This window comes from Papaver somniferum, chromosome 7, assembly GCF_003573695.1.
Source record: "Papaver somniferum cultivar HN1 chromosome 7, ASM357369v1, whole genome shotgun sequence".
Lineage (NCBI taxonomy): Eukaryota > Viridiplantae > Streptophyta > Magnoliopsida > Ranunculales > Papaveraceae > Papaver > Papaver somniferum.
The window spans coordinates 38,981,849-39,004,965 of record NC_039364.1 but is presented as its reverse complement, the minus strand read 5'-3'; the positions used below and the strand labels follow the sequence as shown (position 1 = coordinate 39,004,965).

General features: G+C 38.5%; 2 protein-coding genes across 4 annotated transcripts; both read left to right on the top strand.

Moving 5' to 3' along the window:
* The first annotated feature begins 7,429 nt into the window (after positions 1-7,429).
* Positions 7,430-16,544, top strand: LOC113297037 (increased DNA methylation 1-like). 2 transcript variants are annotated; one of them, XR_003333253.1, is made up of 10 exons: positions 7,430-7,777; positions 8,270-11,639; positions 12,041-12,164; positions 13,495-13,574; positions 13,758-13,999; positions 14,583-14,669; positions 14,977-15,076; positions 15,344-15,548; positions 15,758-15,846; positions 16,002-16,237. XR_003333253.1 is itself a non-coding variant. In XM_026545429.1 (9 exons), the coding sequence occupies exons 2-9, from the start codon at positions 8,436-8,438 to the stop codon at positions 16,283-16,285; spliced, it is 4,326 nt and encodes a 1,441-aa protein (XP_026401214.1). In that variant the 5' UTR covers positions 7,432-7,777; positions 8,270-8,435; the 3' UTR covers positions 16,286-16,544. The 2 variants fall into 2 exon arrangements, 1 of the variants encoding a protein (XP_026401214.1); XM_026545429.1 differs by lacking the exon at positions 15,758-15,846 and having other exon boundaries at positions 7,432-7,777; positions 16,002-16,544.
* Positions 16,545-17,517: 973 nt separating this feature from the next.
* Positions 17,518-22,490, top strand: LOC113297036 (ketol-acid reductoisomerase, chloroplastic-like). 2 transcript variants are annotated; one of them, XM_026545428.1, is made up of 11 exons: positions 17,518-18,299; positions 18,398-18,490; positions 19,241-19,306; positions 19,413-19,553; positions 19,892-20,119; positions 20,274-20,391; positions 20,473-20,559; positions 20,663-20,715; positions 20,938-20,975; positions 21,228-21,675; positions 22,061-22,490. In XM_026545428.1, exons 1-11 carry the CDS (start codon positions 18,000-18,002, stop codon positions 22,253-22,255), a joined length of 1,767 nt encoding a protein of 588 aa, XP_026401213.1. In that variant the 5' UTR covers positions 17,518-17,999; the 3' UTR covers positions 22,256-22,490. The 2 variants fall into 2 exon arrangements, with proteins under 2 accessions (XP_026401213.1, XP_026401211.1); XM_026545426.1 differs by having other exon boundaries at positions 20,663-20,725; positions 20,843-20,975.
* Positions 22,491-23,117: the final 627 nt, after the last annotated feature.

Below are 23,117 nucleotides of genomic sequence, written 5' to 3'. Positions count from 1 at the left end.
TGTTTAATTAATCCTTAAAATTCATAATTAATCAATTCTAATCATAATCATTTACACTAATTATATAAGGGTAGTTATGACATTATCAAAAATGGTGGATGAGGGGTGATGTTGTTTTTTATTTAGTGACCCTATTTTGGCATTATCTAGTATGCCTCAAAAAAATCTAGTATGCCTCAAAATAGGTTTCTTTCTTTGTGCATTTAATGTAATATAATGAAAACACATTGTCAGTGAAATGTTTGATCCCTATTTGGGTATGTCGGTAGCTGCCGTAAAGGGGTTAAGGCTTTTAAGAAACTAAATATCTTATCCATATTTTATTGTGCAAGTTTATTAATTATCTGTGTATGTATGCATGCCAAGTAAACTTTTTTTTGCCTTATTTTGAAACGACAAGGTAGAGAAGATGAAGGTTTTGTATTATCAAAAGTTTGAAAGTTACAGCCCGTTTCTCTCAGACAAAATAGGTAGAAAACCCAAAACAAAATTGCACAAAATAATATCTTTCCTCACTAGCATATTTCCTAATTATATGTACAAATATACGTATCTCCTAATACCCCCTCCCCCCCCCCCCACCCAAGTTGGAGCATGGAGATTACGAGTGCCCAAATTGCGAAGAAGCAGCTCAAATTGAGGACGACGCCCAAGAGCTTTGGTGAAGATGTCTGCAAGATGAGAGGTTGTGAGAACATGAGAAGTAATAATAGCGCCTGACTGAATTTGATCATGTACATAATGACAATCAATCTCAATATGTTTGGTGCGTTCATGAAAAATATGATTAGCAACAATATGAAGTGCGGATTAACTTTCACAGTACATGCGCATAGGCTGAGAGTGAAACACCTAGAGATTTCAATAATGCATCTAGCCACGTGAGCTCACTAAAAGTATGAGCCATAGAACGGTACTCGGACTCAACAAAATAATGAGATACTATGTGTTGCTTCTTTGTCTTCCAAGATATAGGTGAGCCTCCCAAAAACGTAAAGTAACCAGTAAGCGAACGACGACTAAGAGGGAAGGAGGCCCAATGAAAGTCACAATAAGCATTAAGTTGAAGAGTACTATCCTTGTGTAAAACAATCCCTTGACCTGTATGGCCCTTTAAATAACGAAGAACTCGGAGAGCAGCTTCCTAATGAGACACCCGAGGAGACTGCATAAATTGAGCCAATAAATGTATGGAGTAACACAATTTCGGACGCGTAATGATCAAATAAACCATACGTACAATAAGTCGACGATACTGAGAGGAATCAGAATATAAAGGTCCATTGTCTAGAGCTAACCGATGATGTTGATCATTAGGTGAAGAAGCTGGTTTTGCCCCAAGAAGTCCAGTCTCAGATATAATGTCCAAGGTGTATTTCCGTTGAGATAAAAACAAACCATCACCTCCTCGAGACATTTCAATACCAAGGAAATACTTAAGATTTTCCAAATCTTTCATATGAAAGCAACGACTTAAATATGCTTTAAAAGCAGTAATAGCAACGGAATTATTCCCAACAATAATTAAATCATCCACATAGACAAGTACACGAATAAAATTCTAACCTCGCCGTAGGGTATATATAAAATAATCAACATAAGACTGTAGAAATCCAAAAATATTAAGAGGACCTGCAAGCTCGGCAAACCCATTACGAGGAGCTTGACGAAGACCATACAGAGATTTATGAAGTCGACACACTTTACCAGAAAAATTAGTCGAATATCCGGGAGGAAGTTGCATAGATACTTCCTCATCAAGATCCCCATGTATAAAGGCATTATGAACATTTGATGTAACCCCCAATCACGAGAAACTGCTACTGCTAAAAATGTTCTAACATAAACCATTTTAGCTACGAGAGCAAATGTTTCATGATAATCCACCCCTTCAACCTGTCTATTACCAAGAAAAACCAAGTGAGCCTTATAGCGCTCGACACTACCGTCAAAATTATATTTAATTTTGTAAATCTATTTACAACCAATAGCCTTATGCCCCGGCAGCAGATCAGTAATAGATAACGTACCATTCTTATCAAGAGCACTAATTTTCATGGACATAGTTACACGCCAATAGGAAAGGCAACAACTTCAGTATAACTGGTAGGTTCGTTAAAAGAAGTAATTGCCGCCAAAAAACGAGTATGATTAGCGAAAAATTTGCACATGACACGTAATTAATTATGGGATAAGGAATACCTGAAGACGTTGATGAGTGAGGAGTGGGGGAGCTGGGTATATTGCTTCGACAATATTGCATGTAAAATCCCTGAACCAAGTATTAGGAAAACGAGACCGAGCACTTCGTCTAACAGCCGTGTCAGAAATGTCACTAACAACAATGTGACTTTTTGTAGTAGGTAATACAACTTTTGATAACGTGTCGTCAGAATTCCCAAAACTACCTGATAACGTGTCGTTTGAACTGTTTCGTGCATCTTCAAAGAAGACTAAAATTTCTGATACTTCACCTGATATCCTGTCTGTAACATTTCGGGCAGTCATATTTGTCACATTCTGTGACTTATTCACGTGCTGTGAAGTCCTATATGACTTCCCGTCGGTAACAATCTGCAAAGTCATGTCTGTTCATGTATGTGCAGTCCTGTCTGACTGTTTCTCTTGTTGTGCAATCGCAATCTTGTCCTTATTCCTGTCTGTCACGGTCTTGTCTGTCATGGTCATATCTGTCATGTTCTGTGACTATTTATCCTGCAGTGCAGTCGCAGTCTTATCTGTATTTCTGTATGTTATAGTTGTAGCCTTGTCTGTCACTTGCTTTGACTTGTTCATCTGTTGTGCAGTCCTCTCTGTTACTAAAGTCCCGACTGTCCTGTCCGTTACCAAAGTCCCATCAACTGAACTTTTGTCGGTTATATTCTGTGTTGTCCTGGTTGTGTCAGGTGATAACAAGTATGACTGAAGTACCATCCTGTCAGATAACTCAATTGGGCAGTCTTCAGATGATAACAAGTCTGACTGAAGTAACATCCTGTCAGGTAACTCAATTGGGCAGTCTTCAGTAATATCATCTAAAAAACAACACTGGAAGGAAATTTGATTTCTAAGAAAACTACATCACGAGACACAATTATTATTATTATTTTCCAAATCAAACAACCTTTAACCTTTTTTTCTATAAAGATAACCAACAAATATACAATGCCGACTTCGTGGATTAAACTTGTTTCGATCACGAGGGACAACACTTGCGTAACACATATATCCAAATACTATAATATGAGTATAAATAAAAGGTTTTCTATGTAACTGTTGATGGTGGTTTTTATTTAGGTAAAACGTTAGTCAGACAGTGACGTCACACTTGAGTAATAATGCCTCCACTAGCACATTTATTGAACCATTCAACATGTCTGCGTAAATTACCGGGGTACCTTTTTCATATGCCATGCTCCACGGCAGAGCCCTCGGTACTGACTGACATCATCTCTGCACAAGCCAGCCGCGCATGCTAGCCAAACGTGCCAATCACGCGTGCCACATATTTTAAACTAGGGTTTCGACTCGCTAAACCCTAATAGCCGTATCTCCGCGCCAAAGGCATGCCAACCATGCCAACCGCACCACCGTGCCAATGACATACCATGCCAGCCACATCTCCACGCCAAAGGCATGCCAACCATGCCAGCCGCACCACCGTGCCAATGGCAGGCCATGCCAGCCACATCTTCGCGCCAAAGGCATGCCAACCATGCCAACCACATCTCCGCGCCAAAGGCATCCCAACCATGCCAGCCGCACCATAGTGCCGATGGCATGCCATGCCAGCCACACCTCCACACCAAATCTATGCCGGCATGCCTTCATGCCGCTGGCTACCAAACGAAGGGTTGCAACAATCAACGACCACCCTTCCTTCTGAGATGCAAATCTCAGCCGTCCAAGTTCGCCACCAAACGCGTGGCAACCTTTGTCCCAATACCAAGCCCTAATTTTGGCCGCGCCTAAACTATGCCAAAACCCTAATTTTGGCCGCGCCTAAAACTATGCCAAAATCCTAGCTTGGTCGCGCCTAAACTATGCCAAAACCCTAATGTTGGCCGCGCCTAAACTATGCCAAAACCCTAATTTTGGCCGCGCCTAAAACTATGCCAAAATCCTAGCTTGGCCGCGCCTAAACCATGCCAAAGCCATGCCGGCCATGCCTCCATGCCGCTGGCTACCAAACGAAGGGTTGCAACAATCAACAGCTATCCTTCCTCCTGAGATGCAGATCTCAGTCGTACAAACTTTCCATCAAACGACTTGTGGCAATCTATTGGATACGGTGCCAACTCTTGGCCATGGTGCCAAAACCCTAATTTGACCACGGTGCCAAAGCCCTAATTTGGCCACGCCAAAGTCATGCCAGACATGCCTCCATGCCGCTGGCTGCCAAACGGAAGGTTGCAACAATCAACGACTATCCTTCCTCCTGAGATGCATATCTCAGCCGTACAAACTTGCCACCAAACGACTTGTGGCAATCTCTTGGCTACGGTGCCAACTCTTGGCCACGGTGCCAAAGCCCTAATTTGGCCACGTCAAAGCTATGCCGGCCATGTCGCTGGCTGCCAAACGGAAGGTTGCAACAATCAACGGCTATCCTTCCTCCTGATATGCAGATCTCATCCGTACAAACTTGCCACCAGACGACTTGTGGCAACCTTTGGCTACGCTGCCAACTCTTTGGCCACGACACATACATAACTATGTCAATTTTTTGGTCACGACACCAAACCCTAATTAGCCACGCCAAGAGCATGCGCAAGCCATGCCAGCACCGTGGCCGCGCCACTGGCTACCAACGGAAGGTAACCACAATCAACGGCTAACCTTCCTCTCAAGATGCGAAATCTTGGCCGTCGAAAGTCACCACCGAACCGGCAAGCCTCTCAATCTTAACTTGCCAAACAATAGCAACATGCTACACGTTTTCCACGAAAACACTCGAGACATCAAAACATGTCACAAACTGGGGGATGCTCATCAGGGTATTGGTCTGGCGGTTTACATCGTGCGGCGTACACTACGCTCGTTACAAGAAAGTGTCATAAGAGTGAGGCGGTTAGTAAATACAAGAAGTAATGGTGAAACGTTTCCTTCATTATGGAAACATCAATTCCAGGCGTTACCCGTTACCGCTTTCTTCCATTTACTCAACCGTTTCCACTTCTTACGAGACCAGGGTACGTTTCGTTGCGACTTGTATAAATAGGTCACACCTATTTCACCAAAAAATAAGTTTTTGGATCAGGAGCATACAACACTTAGAAATCACTTGTTAGCTTTCCAAACTGCTAGCGTTTTACTTTATGATACAAGTCGTCAAACAACTACTCTTCCAGAATTAACTATTCTGGTCACACCACTCTCTTCGCTTTCCTCCCTAAGACCAACCCTCCTCCTTCACTTTGTGACCGAAACAAGTCTGGAACTGCCATTTCTTGGTTTAGGCCGGACTTGTATAGATTGATATCTCGAATCAAAGTACACCCTTGCAGTACATTGTTTAGGGTTTAAACTCGTTTCTCACCCACACACACGAAATTACCAAAATCAGCAGAAACTGTTTTCACCCTCAACAATAACAATTCATATGAGTTTTACCATTAAGCAAGGTAGTAGGCGTGCAACTAATAATATAAGCAGCGCTTAGGATGCATTCACCCCAAAACCGAAGAGGTAAATCTGATTGAAAACGCAAAGCACAAGCCACATTCTTGATGTGGTGTATCCACACATGAAGTTTGAAATTCTATACCCTGTTTAGCAAAGAAAGGAATTAATGGTAGAAATTTCGTACCATTATCATTGCGTACCTTCTTAACTTGTCTGTCAAATTGTGTCTCAACCATAACTCAAAAATTCTGGAAATTTTGCACCACCTCAGTTTTATGTGCCATCAAATAAACCCAAACTGAACAAGAATAATCGTCAACAATGGTAAGAAAATAATGTGCACCATAATAAGATGGAAAAGATAAGCACCTCACCCCTACGAGTCCACGTGGGCAGGGCCTACCTGCATGTGAGGAGACGATTTTTTGGGCGTTTTTTTTCACGGTCCGCCCAGAATCGTTTTTTTTTTTAAATGTCAACACAAAGATGAATTTATCTGTGTTACCAGTATTCCATATGCTTGCTTATGAAATGGTTCTGGAATTTTAGGGAAGTATGAAATGATAAGAAGAAACTAAACAACAATAGACGCCACACTAGCTAGCTATATCATGATCACACATAAACTGTTTCGTTTTACTTGCTTTATCTATAAATTCCTTATTGATTATCATTACGCCGATTATAACATATTTCAGCTTCCAAATATCTCAGTGCGCTTCGAACCTGTCATGTAAGAGGGGAAAAAATAATTTGTGTGTATGAAAAAATGGAGATCTTAGTGCCATTATAAGTCGATACTGTAAAACTGAAATTAATCGAAGTAGAAAAGAAAGAAAGCAATATATTAAGTACTCAAGGAGATGCAGAAAGATATACCCTTAAATATTTGAATTTTGTCTCGTCGATACACTTAGCCGGAAGAAACTATTACTTAAATTGTGCACCCACAAATGGAAGTGTTTTGGTGCCATTGTTTTTTATCGATCTAAAGTTGGGTTCAGTTGTGTAGAGAAAACATTTATGACATAGTAAAATAAAACCAGTAAGATGCACTACAACAATCATGCATGAAAATTAACTTTCTAGAGGAAACAAATCATAAATTCGGAAACCAGTACTCGAGTATTGCGATTTCATGAACATCCTATCTTTCCCAACATTCATCTTCTTACCAACAATCTATATTAAGCTATTGCCTCCTGCACTATATCTCAATATTGCTGCAGACATACAAAATAAGAATTCACGCTCATAGTCGCAGTAAGCTAAAGCTATTATTACCAGATTCAGTAGTTAACCAATCGTCGAAATGCAACTGTATGCACGTTCAATCGCGCCAAACCTATTAACATATTAGTATTAATCATAATCCTTTACTTATCTGAATTTTAAACCGTTGTTTCGCGGTGAGAAACTTTCACATTCTACTTTGGAAACTAGCCCAAGTCATCAGCATGTAATCCAATTATCAATCAATGAACACCAAACCATAAATTGAGAAAATGCATAAATAAAGGTTTCATCCGTTTCTATCTTTCCTCAAAAGAAACTCATCCTCTTTTTGCTGATACTAATAAAATGGGATTTATATTCTTTGACTGAAAGACAAGAAGTACCTTCACAATAAAATTATGTTTCTGAAACTGCTTTTAATAATAAAATAAAACCTCATTAACAAAGTGTAGGCCAAAAAACACCCACATAAACAAACATGTTTCCAATGAAAATAAATAAATAAATTTCTAAGCGAGATTTCTTCACATAATTTGAAAAGTTCCGTAACCAAATCCCGGTAATACTGCCTCGAGATGTAGCAAAATGAAAGATCCAATGGTTTAAAACTAAGGTTTTCAGAGTGAGGAGAGCAGTACACTGTACAGTGTCATAAAATACCACAAAAACGTAGTTTTAGGACAAAGAGAGAGAATTTAAATTCATTTATATTTTTTTTCATCCGATTTTTTTTTTTGTTGTGAGGAAAACTTTTAGGGATTTAATAAGGCGATGAAGACAAGGGCACAAGGTCATTTATGTTCTTCTTGTTCTCCTGCTCCTGAGCTAAACCAAGGCAAGAAACTATTTTGATGACTACCACTGGAGAAACAATAACCCTAGTTTATGGCTGAAAAGAGGGATTGCGATTTGGGAGGTGAAATTCTAGCTCGATTCTTTAATTTTTGTTTGTAAATCTGTAATGTAGTTGTACAACATTGTGAGTATTAGTGTAAAGTTTTCATCTTTCTTATGAAGTTTTGATTGTTGGTGGTGAAGGATCTTAGTTTTGGTTGATTTATCACTTCCCCTATCATGTTTCCACTCTGTACCTCTGCAATTAAATAATGTAGTTCTAGAACATCCAGATATTTGATTATTTTTTTAATTTTTTTATTGGATTTCTATAGAGACTCCCCCCCCCCCCCCCCCCCCCCCCCCCCCCCTCATTTTGGGTTCCTGGGTTGTTGTTGATGAATACGGTGGATTTGTGCTGATTCTTTGAAATCCGGGTTTTGATTTCTGGATCCTTTTTCCAGATATGTTTAGCAAGGGGAAATCTCTAGGATTAGTGATGAAATTATATTTTTAAGCTGGAAATGGGTTATTGAAGGTATGTAATCTAGGTTTTTTTTCCTTTTTGTTTCAGAATTTGCGGCAATGTTTGGATCATCATCTAGACTGTGAAGTGTGTTATTATATTCTCTGGCTTTTCAAGTGGTCTTAGATATTCTCCTTATGTTGGGATGGAAATTTTGCCCATAAGAGAGAGTGCAATGCAGTAGTTGGTTTGGGATTGGAAAGAGCTGATAAACATGTTATATTGCAAAGAACTTGATGTATTGTCTGAGGATGACTTTGAAGGATCAAATCAAGAGCACCAGATTTTCATGGATGTTTTCTATGGAAGAAACATCACAGGAGGTGCTTCCAAGAGGTGTAGCATTACTGGACCTAGTAATTCTGAACCTGAGGGATTTAGACCTACCAAAGCATCACTTAATTCAAATAGTGATAATTCGGTGGTGACAACTCAATCCTCCACTTCTTTTATGGAGGATTCATGCAACAATGTTGTTGGTGATTCTGGTTGTTTTGTGACCAAAAATATTGCTGGATTTGGATGCGGTCTCAAAAACTATAGTGTATCTGTTGCACGAGATGATCACGATACTTCCGCTAAGCGAATGAAGCGGTCAGAAGGCGAGCTTTCTGCTCCGGGAAATGATTATTCCAATGGTGATTTACCTATTCCAGAGAAGGCTCCAGTTCAATTAAATTCATCAAAGGAAATTGTGCTTAGCCTGCAGTCCGCAGACCTGTTTAACAATTATCCAACCAAAACATGCCCATTGGTTGAATCATCAAGTCAAGGTTTTGTATGTACTACTTACCTGCATACACGGCTTGAAGAAGTAAGCAGAAGAGGTCATGCTCGTGATGGGAATGCCTCTAAAAGTAAGTGTGGGAATCAAGTTACTAAAAGTACAGCAATCACATCTCCTGTTTCTCAGCACATCATTGTACCCGAGTGTTTGCTGGGGGATGCATCTGTTGCACATACATCTGTACCTCTTTTACCTGTCCATGAAAAATCTCTGGAATCCTCTCCTTTTACTTCAGATGCAATTAAAACCAATATGTCAAATAAATCTTTAACGGATCTATACTCGCGTCTACGTGGCCATGTCAACTATTTACTTAAGGCAGCAGGTTGGGCAGTTGAGAAGAAGCAGATAGGAAACAAACCCTATGTGGATACAATTTATAAGTCTCCCACTGGGAAAGTTTTTACTGCATTTTATAAAATCTGGAACTTATTTGGTGAGAGTCTGTTTGCTGGTAATTACAAGATGATACGGCAAGAAAACGGGAAACAGTGGAAGAATATTAAAGAGTTCGGCTCTAACTTATTAGAAACACTGATAAATTTTGAGAAAGAGGATTGCAGTCAAATGGAAGCTTCGTATGCGTTGGTTCATCAATGGAGTCTTCTGGATCCTTTTGTTACAGTGGTGATGGTTAACAGACAGATTGGTAGCTTAAGAAAGGGCATACCAGTCAAAGCAGCCACAACTGTGGTCTCAGATTTGAAAGATAGAAAGGATATAGAGTCAGGAAAAGAGTTTGTTGGGGTTAAAGACCAGGTCAAGCAATTGAAGGGTTCAGTGTCAGTGCATAATAAATCAGGTAGCACAAAGGTGTCTGGTGACAATCTGCATCTTCAGACTGAACACGATAGCCAAGAAAATTTCTCTGTAGTTGGTGAAAAGAGAAAGAAACAGGTTGCAAAAGCTTTGACAGGTGTTTCGATTTATTTGAAAGAGCAACAAAATAAATGTATGGTAACAGATCCTATGGTTGTGGCTTTAAATCCGATCGGAGAAACCACTAGTGACCAAATTAAACGCTCAAATCAGAGTTATGTACCGATTCAGGGACCAGATACTTCAGATAGCCATATAGATAGTTTCCTGTATGATGTTCCAATCGAAACTGTAGATTCAGTGGCTAAGGAGACTGAGGCTGTGCCCACTCAGCAAGATGGCAGGTTAAGTTTTTCAAGCTTTGTTAAACCGACTACTAGAAGGATAGAGGCCAAGACCGTGAAAGGTGTGTTACCTGAAGTTGTTAATGCTGATGGTATCGAATTTGTCATGCCAAGATCAACTTCTTCTGTTCCAGGAGGCTCTTTGGGTAATGATTTGGCTCAAGGTTCTACGGCGTTGGAGTTAGCGCAATCAAACTCCAAGGGTCTAAAGGAAACTAAAGTTAAGTTTATATATGATAATAGTCAATTTAGAGATGAAGTTGAGTCAATTCCATTTGATCTGAATTTGGGCATGCAAAACGAAGTAGGTGGTAAGAAAGCAGTGGAAATTTTTACACCCGCTGAAGCAATTCCAGAAAATGCGCGAAAGAACTTTGAACAATCCGAGCATCGTGATGATGAGAGCTGCAGTGGCTCTGAAGCTTCAAACTTTAAGGTGGACCCAACATCTGAAATAACAGGGACTAGGCTGACAAAGAAGAGGCACAAGAAGTGTAAAAGCTTGTCCGAAATTAAAGTGACTAGATTATCCAGTAAGCGTCAGAAGGAAGTTGAGATGCTTAACTGTGAAAAACAAAAACATAAAAGTTCTTCGTCTGTCAGATTTTCCCAGCACCAATTAGCAACAGATTCTAAGTTAAAAAAAACTAAATATAAGCATAATAATTCCGAAGTATCAGTTTTGGGTGATGTAAAGGATGAACAGAAGCCCAATTCCTTGAGGCATACCAATGGAGCTTTGGTACACAACTGCAGTGGTTCTAAAAACGCCTCTTATAGTAAAGTCACCAGGTTGGGAAGAGCAGAAGTTGACAAAAAACATGGAAGAAAGAGATCGCGTGGGTGCCAGATAGATGATGATGATCTCTTGCTTGCATCTATCATAATAAACAAAGACCTCAGCACTAACCGCAAGCAGTTTGCCCGAAAACGCAGGAAATCGTCAGCTTTGAGAAAACAGAAGCGTAAGGAGGGCGGTTGTAAGTTACTCTTGCGAAGTCCTGGGAGAGGTGGAAAGCACTATACCGAAAGGAGGTGGTCATCCTCAGGAGCAAGAACTGTGTTATGCTGGCTAATTGATTCCGGCGTTATATCTGTTAATGATGTGGTTCACTATCTAAGCCCAAAGGGCGATACAGTGATTAAAGATGGCTGGGTCACTAAAGATGGCATCCTTTGTAAGTGTTGTGATAGAGTTCTATCTGTTATCGACTTCAAGGTTCATGCTGGTTTCAAGCCGTACAAACCCTGTTTGAATCTTTTCCTGGAATCGGGTAAGTCGTTTACCCTGTGCCAGCTTGAGGCTTGGTCAGCTGAATACAAAGTCAGAAAAGATGGACAAAGAGCAGCCGAAGGTGACGAGGGGGATCAGAGTGATGATACATGTGGACATTGTGGTGATGGAGGTGTATTGATATGTTGTGATAACTGCCCTTCTACTTATCATCAGGCGTGCTTGTCTGAACAGGTTTGTCTTTTGCTAGATACTTTCCGAGAACCTTACTTAGCACTCAATTATCCAATCATATAGATTTTTTTCCTGCCAATTCCGTGTAAAAAGCTGATTTCCATTTTACTCAACATCGCTGGTAATTTTATACATTTCCAGCCAAAAAGTTGGTGGGTAGTTTACGTTTATATCATTTTCAAATGTTGTTAAGTTGGTATATAATGTGGTTCTGCGCAACAAGTTAGCAGCTTGCTGTCGTTATCACTAGTGAGGAAACACATGAAACTTTATGTGTTAATTGTGCATGGTATTCTTAATCTTTATACTGGCTTGATAAAGATGTTGACTTTTTCGTATTAATTGTTTTTCATCTTTATTAATATATATGCCGCGTTGATATGTCTACTTTTTATTTCTAGGAATTTCCTGAAGGTAGTTGGTATTGCTGGAATTGCACTTGTCACATTTGTGGTGACCTGGTAATTGAACTTGAAGCTTCAACATCTCCTGGTGTATTAAAATGCTCACAGTGTGATCATAAATGTAAGTTCTATATTCAGTAATTCTACATGTTTGTTGAATGCATGTTAGTATTGTTATCTCTTCATTTGCTCATTCTGTATATTTGCATGTTATAAGCACGGGTAAATTATTTTTAAAAAAAATATTAAGAGAGGAAAAGGTGAACTATTATTTATTTATACGAATATTTCTCTGTGCAACAACGATACGTGTATGCAAAGTAGGAAGCAGACAATGGAGTTTAGGGTCTGATTAATGGTATATGTTCTTCATAATTAGCCAAAATGGCTACCTTCATGTCTTATAGAAGAAAAAAGGAACCATCAACCATGTTTCTTTTTCTCTTTCATTTCGTGTACTTTTATCATAGAATTAAGTTGTGAAAGCATTTAACTTCAATTGATAGCGGAGCTAAGCGCCCGTTTGTCTAGTACAGGTACCAACGTAGATACACGTCTATAAGGGAAAATATTGAAATACAAAGTGTCATACTTCTTAACTTTTGGATGAATATCTGGTAACTCCATCCATCCGTTGTTCCTGGGATTATTCTATGCAACAACGAGATGGCAAGAATATTTTGGAACCTTAGGGCTGCATATTTAAACCGGTAAGCGTGTCAACACGGTTGAACACTTTAGCTAAACTATTGCAGAGAAAAAGGAAAAAACATGAAAGAAAAGTCAAGAAGAGGAAGCTATTTAAGCTTCGTTTCTTTCATTTCATTTGTTATTCTGCGGTGGCTGATGTGTGAGAGAGAAATGAGAACCCTAATGAGCATTCCTCAAACTAGGTTTTAGCCCAACAAATTTCAAAATCAATCAGTTAGTTTAGATTTGACTGCTAATATCTTTGAAGTCTTTTTGGCTTATAGCTTCCAAGCCTGATTTCTATTCTGCTGTAGTCTTTTTAATGGTACCCGTTTCCTAGTTTTTTGTTCTTGTATCAGTACCCGTACCAATTCTCATATCGGTATCACTGTTACACAAGAAATATCTTATAGTTACCGTTAGTGCTGTCTTTGCATTATTTATGTAAAGTTTTATCTCTCATGACAATGTTCTCTCCGAAGGTGAATTGTTGGGAGGTAAATAATCTTCTATTTCTTTTGAACTTTGAATACTCATGTAGGATGCACATTATAAAAACATAATACTTAATTCTGCATGACTTTCTCTTTCTAATCTCAACTATATGGTGTCACTGTAGATAATATGTAGACTTAATCCGATGATGGTTAATCTACTGTCTGTCTGTTTTTTCCGTTACTTTTGTGCACATTAACAAATGTCGACACAAAGTGGTAGGTTAAACGAATGTCGTTACTGATACTCACTACTTTCTTAAACAGATCATGGAACTTGCGCGAAAGAAAGTGGCACCTTTAAAGAGGTTTCTGACACATGGTTTTGTGGAGCTAACTGCCAGCAGGTAACTTATTTTCCTTCAGCGATTCTGAATATCCTGTTTTATTAATCAAACTTTAGATAAATGGGATTCATCTGAGTTTCAACATGTAAAATGATTTCTATCCTGCTACCGTTCCTAATGCTGTCACTGGTTGTTGGTTTACCTTGTCTTCGCTTAGGAAACTTTGTTAATGGGTGCATACAGATTTTCACAGGTCTTCGTTCTCGGATTGGAAATTTGAATCATATTGATGGTGGCTATTCCTGGACACTTCTTAGATGTATCCAAGGCGACCAAAAAGTTCCTTCAGCACAGAAATTTGCACTGATGGCAGAGTGCAACCCAAAATTAGCTGTTGCTCTTACAATCATGGAGGAATGTTTTGTTCCCATGGTTGACCCAAGGACGGGCGTAGATATGATACCGCAGGTCATATACAACTGGGGGTGAGGAATTTCTCTGAACATGTTTGTTTCAGCTGTTTTGGTTGCTGAGAATTTTCTTTTTTCTGCATCTTTCTTGCTAGACACTGAGAATGGGCCCTAGATGTTAGTCTCTACTTTTACGTTGTAAAGAACAAACGAGTACTCTTATCAGTCAGATTCTTTTCCAACTGGTTGTAGTTAACTATTTATCTTTGCTATAATTTCTTTCTACTGGTTCCTCTTTTTGTCCTAAAGCTCTTGCATCTAGAACTGGTCATGAGTCATTTTAGTTAGTTAGGAGATATGCATTGATTGGTTCTGCAAATGAATAAAATCACATCAAAGACAAGTTCTAAGTTCAGGAACTTCTGTGGAGAGCTGTTAGTGGATGACCTCTTTGCACTTAATGCTAAAACTCTTTAAGTGCCATTTTGCTATTGTGCTAGTTTGAGTTGGATTCTATTATTGAAGAGCTTGTAGTGCAAATTAATGTTTAGTGGATGACCTCTATGCAATTAATGTTTTTGCAACCTAGTTTTATGTTGTTGCTGCGTTAGTTTATGGCATGCAAATTGAAAATTGACTATTTTGTATTGATTCGTAGATCGGATTTCGCACGTCTAAATTATCAAGGATTTTACACCTTGGTTTTAGAGAAGGGGGACGAGGTTATATCTGTAGCATCTGTCAGGTACTATTGACTTTTATATAAATCATTGACAGCAATGTTGCTGCCCTTCTTGTATTTTATGATATTCATGTCTATGCAAGATCCATCTGAATTTGTGTCACATCAAATTTGGACCTTCTAGAGTCATTTGTTTAGAATAGAAAACAACAATTTCTTTAACATTGGTGTTTCGGTGTTTCGGTGTGAGACATCCGTTCATAGATGTGGATATATCTGAATAAAATTCTTTCACCCCCTCGTATTTTACTCAAGAAAACATTATTTCAGTCCTTACCTTTTCGGCATTATCATCCCATATTCTTTGCAGGGTGCATGGAGTCACTGTGGCAGAAATGCCTCTTATCGCAACTTGTAGCGACCATCGTCGGCAGGGAATGTGTCGGCGCCTCTTAAATGCTATTGAAGAGGTAGTTTTTCTGCATACCTTTAACTTACCTTTATTTCTTACCTTTCATGAGCAATGCTGCCGAGGTCTTACAACATGTTTCCGAGATAGGTAAACACTGTCACTAAATAAAAGGGTAATTACCCACCTTGGGCGCACAGGATGTTCCATTTTGTAATGCAAGAATAGTTGTCTTTTTAATGGGATTTGAACCCCCTATTGTCTCTATTGGAGGCCACTTCCTCTATTTTTTTATTTTTTTTGAACTGTTTGCATCAATGTTTTGCAGTTGTTGATATCCTTCAAGGTTAAAATGCTGGTAATAACTGCAATTCCTAGTTTGGTGGATACTTGGACAGAGGGCTTCGGGTTTATACCCATGGAAGATGAAGAAAAGAAGCAGTTAAGCAGCATCAACTTCATGATATTTCCAGGAACAATATTGCTTAGAAAGAACTTGTATGAGAAAGATGCCTGCAAGACTAAATATTCAGGTACCTAACTTTTTCTTTGTTTTTTAGTTTGTTGGTCAGCTAGCTACCCAACCGTGGGCTACCCCGATCTTCATTTATCAGAATTTATATGTTTGTTTTCTTCTGTTTTCCTCATTTTTAAAAAAAGATTGCCCACGTTATTTGAATTTTATTTTAGAGCAACAATAGTCATATGTACTTAGATATATAATCTTTCACGTGGTGACCAGGGAATCAATGAGCCATACCATGGTTGAGAGCTACAACATCATCCCCTATTCTTTTTTGCTAGAAGTGCGAATCTAAATCGTCAAACTAGGTTAGTTACCATATAAGGCAAGTTCAGAATAAAAGTGGCATCTGGGGTGAATGAACTTTAACTCAAAATTCTGTTGCACACTAAATTTCACCTACTAATCTTATTTCTCCCAGTTGTGCAAGGGTTTTAATATAAGGGTCGTTTGTCTGATACAGAACCAGGTTCTCCGAGGCAGGCAGGAGCCATAAGAAGCTTTTGTGTTGGTGATCGTAGTACCGTTGTAAACTCCACTTTGGATGATGGCAAGAGTCGTGTTGTTGGGCCAAAATCGGAGCAGTTGGAACAAGAAAGAAGTAGGGATGATCATGAACTTCTCCCATCACTTTCAGAGGGTTCTGTTCCAAGTTTTGTAGAAAAAGAACTTGAAATCATCTCTACTACTGTGAGGAAATATTCTAGTACTCCGGAGAAAGAAAACTCAGAAAAAGTAAGAAGGTAGTCGTTCTTTTGGACAGTAAATCACTACCCAATGAAAGAGATCATAATAATATGTACATGTTGTAGAATTAAATGCTGGTAGCGTTACTTTAAAGTTGGTCATGCAGTTTACGTTTTTTGGGTCGACCTTGTAAGGAGTTGGCGCACCAAGATGCTGGGTCATACCTACAGGTCCCGGTCTTGTTAGAAGGAAAATGGATCAATTTTTACCCTTTTTTTTGTGATCGGGGGAAATGTGTTTGCTTTTCCTGTTTTCCTTACCTTTTTAGTGCAGCCTTCATTTTTCTTTTTTTTTTTTTTTTTTTTTTGATGGTAATCTTTAAATCTCCATTGACGTTACAAGAATAGTGCATTATGAGTCATCATTACTTAATGTAGACAAAAGAACCGAGTTCTTGATCGACATTTCTAAAGAAGGCTATTATTGGGGCGTCACATTCCATTAGAGGGGCGTCACCTAATAGGACAAAAACGGTCACCCAGAAGTAATATCAAAAGTCCCTTATCTCAAATAATTTTTTAACGATCGAATAGCCCTTTAATTAATTTTAATTTTATTTAATTTAATTAGATAATAATTAATTTCTACCGTTGGAATCAATCCAAACCTGGACGTAAAATCAATTTCTACGGTCGGAATCAATCAAAACCTGGACGTGAAATCAATTTCTCCGGTTGAAATTAAAAGGAACCTGGACGTAAAATTGAAATTTACGGCTAGGTTGACGAAAGGAAAATTTAGTAAACTAAGCCTAGACGTAAAATTGAAAATTACGGTTGGAATTCAACTAAACCTAGACGTAAAATTGAAAATTACGGTTGGAATTCAACTAAACCTGGAAGTAAAATCACTTCTATGGTTGGAATTAAAAGAAAACTGGACGTAAAATCGGATTTTAAGGTTGGAATTAAAAGAAACCTGGACGTAAAATGAGCTTCTACGGTTGGAAACTAATCCAAACCTGGACGTTAAACTACATGCAAATAAAATTTTACGGTTGGAATTAATCCTAACCTGAACGTAAAATCACTTCTACGATTTTTAAGTTTTATTTTAGTTAAAGGGTAAGCTAAATATTTTATATATGTGTTAGTATATTCCATAACTACTTTTTTTGGACACTAAGAATCCAAATGAAACCCTCTATTGAAGTCGACGCCCCAATAATAGTCTTCTTTCTAAAAGACCAGAGTTCTTGATCAACGTAACATAAAAGTCATTCTCTAGAAAGATAAGCTGTTTGATCACTTACTAAGACAGTTGTGAAAATAAAAGAGAAGACGAGATGAGAATTTCATAAAAAGTGCATTATAACAAGGTTTTAAAAGTGCACTTTTCCAAATCCTGGAGTTGGTATAGGAGTGAAGGTAATAAATATACATAGACTGGGCGAATCAGTTGGCTCCCCCAACAATCACTCCGGCAGGCTCAGCTGCAATCGTTCTGAATGTGGCGGGATGGAGTTGAACAGTGAATCTATTTTTAAAGTTTGAGTCTTTTATTACCTTATACAGAAGAGTCCAAGGGAGGTAAAAATATAGACGAGGAGGAGTTATGGATTAAGTAACCACTGTATCCGCACTGAACTGCGGGAGAAACTTATCCAGATGAAATTCGTGTGATTATGGATGCGTTTCGGTTTCATTTCCGCTGATTTGAATTCCTTTGATGTACTTACTGTGTTTGGTTAATTCTCAAGTAGAATCTGTTACTCATGGGAACTTCCACTCCATCCATAGCTTCTTCTTGTTCATTTAAAACCCTAAAACTACTTCATTCAACATCCTCTTCTTCTTCTTTGGGTTTTAGAGTAGGGTTTCTTTCTTCATCTTCTAAAACCTTAAAATTTCTTCTTATTCGTGTTTCTAACAACAATGTCTCGTTCCCTATTGGATCATCTCTTCTTGCATCTCGTATGATGGTTTCAGTTCCCGATACTAAACGTTTGACTGCTCTTGATTTTGAAACCTCTGTGTTTTACAAGGAGAAGGTCACTCTTGCTGGAAATGACGAGGTCAGTCCCCTCTCTCTCTTGCACTCTACTTGTTTGTTAGTTTGTTTGTTTTTGTCAATTCTATTCGTTGCTGATTATTAAGATTATTTTGGTTGCAGTATGTTGTTAGAGGAGGAAGGCATTTATTCCATTTGTTGCCTGAAGCATTCAAAGGAATTAAGCAGATTGGTGTTCTTGGTTGGGGTTCTCAGGTGAGTTTCTCATTCTTATGGTGTTTCTGTGGATTCGAACTTGTTTTTGTGGTATCACTCATGTTCATATAGCCGTGTATGAACATTTTTTTTTTGGGGTATCATTCGTGTTCATGTAACTGTCTACGCCCTTGTGGTTGTGTTGTTTCATGGTTACCTAAATTAAATGTGCGTGCAATCAACTCCAGTTAGCATCAATAATATAAGAAAATGGCTAAGACAGACCCTTAGCATCTGGAAAGGAAATGTCACTTCTTTCCTCTTACATTTCTTTAACAACTTTTCCTAGTGTTACACAAAATTAGAAATCAATGTTAAAAAGTAATATTATGCTTTTTATTCAGTTCCCTCCCTACCAAATGTGCCATTATCGATAAGAGTTCTGTACTAGCTTGTTGTCCTTCATTGTTTGGTTAAAGTAAGCTTGTATTGAGTATACCATTATGTGAAGAACATGAAAAGAGTTTCGATAGCACATGACCATAAGTTGTTGTTGGCAACTTTGAGATAACGTATCTAAGTGAATTCAGTACTTAATACATTGTTGCAATGCTTGGGTATGATCTTCTTCCGATGTTTGACGTTTGAACCCCTTAAATCTTTTCATCATTTCTTCTGTTTCAAGTTATCTTGCAAGCTCTGTTACGCCATTTCTGCTGCGAAAAAAAAGAAGGTGATATATATCTTATATTACTAATATTAGTTTATATAATTAATCTTTAACTTCTTAATTTTCATTCTGATGCACAGGCTTGTGCACAAGCTCAGAACTTGAGGGATTCACTTGCAGAAGCCAGATCTAACATTGTTGTCAAGGTGAGGCATATACATACATTTCTTATACTCTTTATATCGACGTTATATATCAGTACCCATTAATCTAAGCTCCATATATTTTGATCTCATTTGAAAATTGATGCAGATTGGATTGAGGAAGGGATCCCGTTCTTTTGCTAAAGCACGTGCTGTTGGTTTTACTGAGGAGACTGGAACTCTGGGTGATATATATGAAACAGTAGCAGAGAGTGATCTTGGGCTGCTATTACTTTCTGATTCTGCACAGGTATTAAGATTGTCTGAGATGTGCTGAATTCAGTGGTATCTGTTTCCGGGAAAAGAAAAATCAATGTTATTTTACATATGTGGTTTTGTGCTGGTATCTGGATTCAATTTCTATTCTTAATGTTCACTTTGAATACCTTCAAACAAACAAAAATAAAATAAAATTGTTTAGTATGTTTGTTGAGCTCGGACCAAAAGGTTACCAAAGCACCGCTGCGATAGCTCGAGAAGTTCACATGATATATTTTGCCTATGAAAGTTCGACGCCTGTGTTGTTTCCCTCTATGTTTGCTAGATTTCCATTTTTTTAATATTGCATGTCTGTGTTACATGTTGCAGGCAGATAATTATGAGAAAATATGCTCCCACATGAAACCTAACAGCATTCTTGGACTCTCTCATGGATTCCTCCTTGGACACCTACAGTCCCTAGGGCTTGACTTCCCTGAAAGTGTGAGTGTGATAGCTGTGTGCCCCAAGGGCCTGGGTCCGTCTGTCAGAAGACTTTATGTTCAAGGGAAAGAGATAGATGGTCCTGGAGTTAATGCAAGTTTTGCCGTCCACCAGGTCTATCTACTGAAACCTTAATTTCTTCACCTCAATCCTTTAGCCTACTGCTCTTCTTTTGTTCTGAACAGTCTTGGTCTTTCTATTTGTTTAATATCTAGTTCTCACAACTTAACTCAGTATTCATATGTATTCAGTTCTGCTGCTTGTGCAGGATGTTGATGGTAGAGCAACAGATGTCGCCTTAGCATGGTCTGTTGCTCTTGGTTCTCCTTTGACATTCTCCACTACTCTGGAACAAGAATACAAGAGAGACACTTTTGGAAAACACGGTTAGGTTTATCCGTATATGCAGTCTTATTTATTGTTATATGTACTACTGTACTCCCATTTAATGTCTTTTAATTATGAAGATAGCCAGGAAACTGAAAGACGGAGAAAGATAGGGTTTGCAAACAAAGGGAGAACACCATGGAACAAAGGAAAGAAACACAGTGCCGGTAAGTCATCTTGGAATCTTAATGCTCTGGATACCGTCTCATTCCACCTCCTCGTGTCTTCTTTATATTACAATATTTATTCTTTCAACATTTGAGTTTGCAGAGACTCGTAAGAAGATCAAACAAAGAACCATAGAGGCACTGAGTGATCCCAAGGTGAAGTCATGTAAGAAACAAATTGTGACGGTTATCACTTTATATGTTGAAAAGTCTAGGTTTTAGCTACTATAGATAGTTTTTGACAACTATTAATATTATTGTTATTTGCTGTTACATGAAACAGATGGGAAACTTGTCAAACAAATTCCAGTCCGACATCTGAATTACTTCTGCTACTATTTACTTTGTAATTTCTTAATGTGTTTCTTTCATCTTCAGGTCAGAAAGAAGATGTCTGAGTGTCCCCGCGCTCATAGGTTTGTATTTTTCTTATATTAAGAATTATATTGTATTTAAAAAAAAATCCTCTTTTATTCAAGGGGATGAAATTTGTAAATGAGCAGCCTAGTCTTGGAAGACCTATAAGCAGCCTTGATATGCTAGAGTAGACTTGGTTGAATACTCAGGGAAACAGAACCAAATTGTTACTCGTTCTGTATTTACTGCTAGTAACAGAGTCATTTGCTTATTTACTATTTGATATAAGAATTGGATTTCAATTTGTGCAGTGAGGAGAACAAGATAAAAATAAGCATTGCTCAGAAGAAAATGTGGAGAAAACGTTTGCAGATGAAAAGACTGAAGGATGAATTTTATCTGAAGTGGGCAGAAAGAATTGCAGAGGCAGCTAGGTTAGGCGGGTGTGACCAACAGGAACTAAAGTGGGATAGCCATGAAAAGATCACAGAGGAATTGGTTCTTCAACAGCTTCAGTTGACTGCAGATAAAGCAAGGGAAAAAGAGATTGCAAAACTAAGAAGAGCTAGAGCAGCGAAGGAAAGAGAGGAGAAGATGGCTAGAATTGCCCAGAGGAGAAAAGAGAGGATAGAAAAGGAGAGGGAAGAAAAATCAAAACCCAGAGTAGAAATAAAGAGAAAGACACGTAGAAAATCAGCAGAAGAGAAGCAACTACTGGCTCTTTCCAAGGGCTCAAAACTCAAGGAAAAATTGACGAAGGTAATTCAACCCCCAGATAAATATTTTTTAGTTACTAATCTCGCCAACATGCAGCAAGTTGGGATCAGTCATAGGTACAGGTTAAACCAACAAGAGTTCGATTTTGTGGACTCTGGTGTGATAGATGGGGACATAATGCAGTGTTGGCGTTTATGCCCCCCCAGCACCCACACATTCGCTTGGTTTGATCTTGAAAGTTTAAACCCACGCAGCAAATGAGCTGAACAGCGTCAGCTCCGCTAAAGTGATCAGCTGTGCCAAAAACTTCATCTTAACCTCCGTTGTTTTTTTGGCATAAGAAGATCCAGCATTTCGCACAATTTTCTGAACCTTGTATGTTTGTCAAGATTACTTTTTATTGATGTGAATTCTGTTTTGGCCTTAGATTCGCCGTAAGAAGACTGTTGATGGTCAAGGAGTGGTGACAACCGGCAATCAACCAGCAATTGAGAAATTGGATTTAGAGTTTATAGAAAGAGAGAGACTACGAAAGGAAGTGTCGCTTGCGGATCAGATTCGAGCTGTAAAAAAGATGAGAGAGGAGTTAAACAAGGAACCTCTTGCCAGAGCCATGTTTTAGATTAAGCCAGCTAGATCATTTGCCTAGAGTCGAAGTGTTTAGGCTTGGGCTGCTCATGTCAAAGTTAATAGGCTGAAAACTAAATTAGTAGTAAGAACATAGAGTTGATTTAGGTTTAGATTTTGCTATATTTTTTTTATTTTTTTTTTCTCCCATTCTCCTTGTAAGAACAAATAAGAGCACCAACATCGTCTACCTTCATTTATCAATCAGTTTTGAAATTGTTAAAGGAAAATGTTATTTTGTCGTTTGGTAATAGATTTGTCCAACACTTGCGTATGTCCAGGTTGGAATTTGGTATTTATTTTTGACTAATTGAATTTGGAAAAAATATTACTCACTCCGTCTCTAAATATGTGACTTAGTTAAGTTTGCACATCTAGGTCTGCCTCGACAGTTAGCATGAGCCAAACTGGAGGTCTAGACCAAGAGCAAATACCAGAGTTATCCTTGGCCCAAGCTGTTAGAGAGTGAGCTACATTGTTATAAATTCTTGGTTGAAAAGAAAATATGCAAGCTAGAAAACTAGAACCAAACAGAGAAATATGCTTAAATAAAGCATTCGTCCGTTGATTGCATTCAAAATTTCCCCGGGAGAATTGGTCAATCAGAGCCACTGCTTTTTTGAAAATTGCCCAGATGATTCTGGTTTCTGCTTCCTCTGGAGAATAGACTTAAAAGATGGTACCAGCACAAAAGGATGGTTTGCTAGAATGATCGATATTATATAGCCCACACAATTAGCCAACGAGACATGATCGAAAGCACTACCAGTATCACCTTTGATCCAACCAAAAGGAGGAGGCTTCCATGTATCAGCATCAATGACATTAGAATAAGGTGAAGGGGGTATAATAGGGTT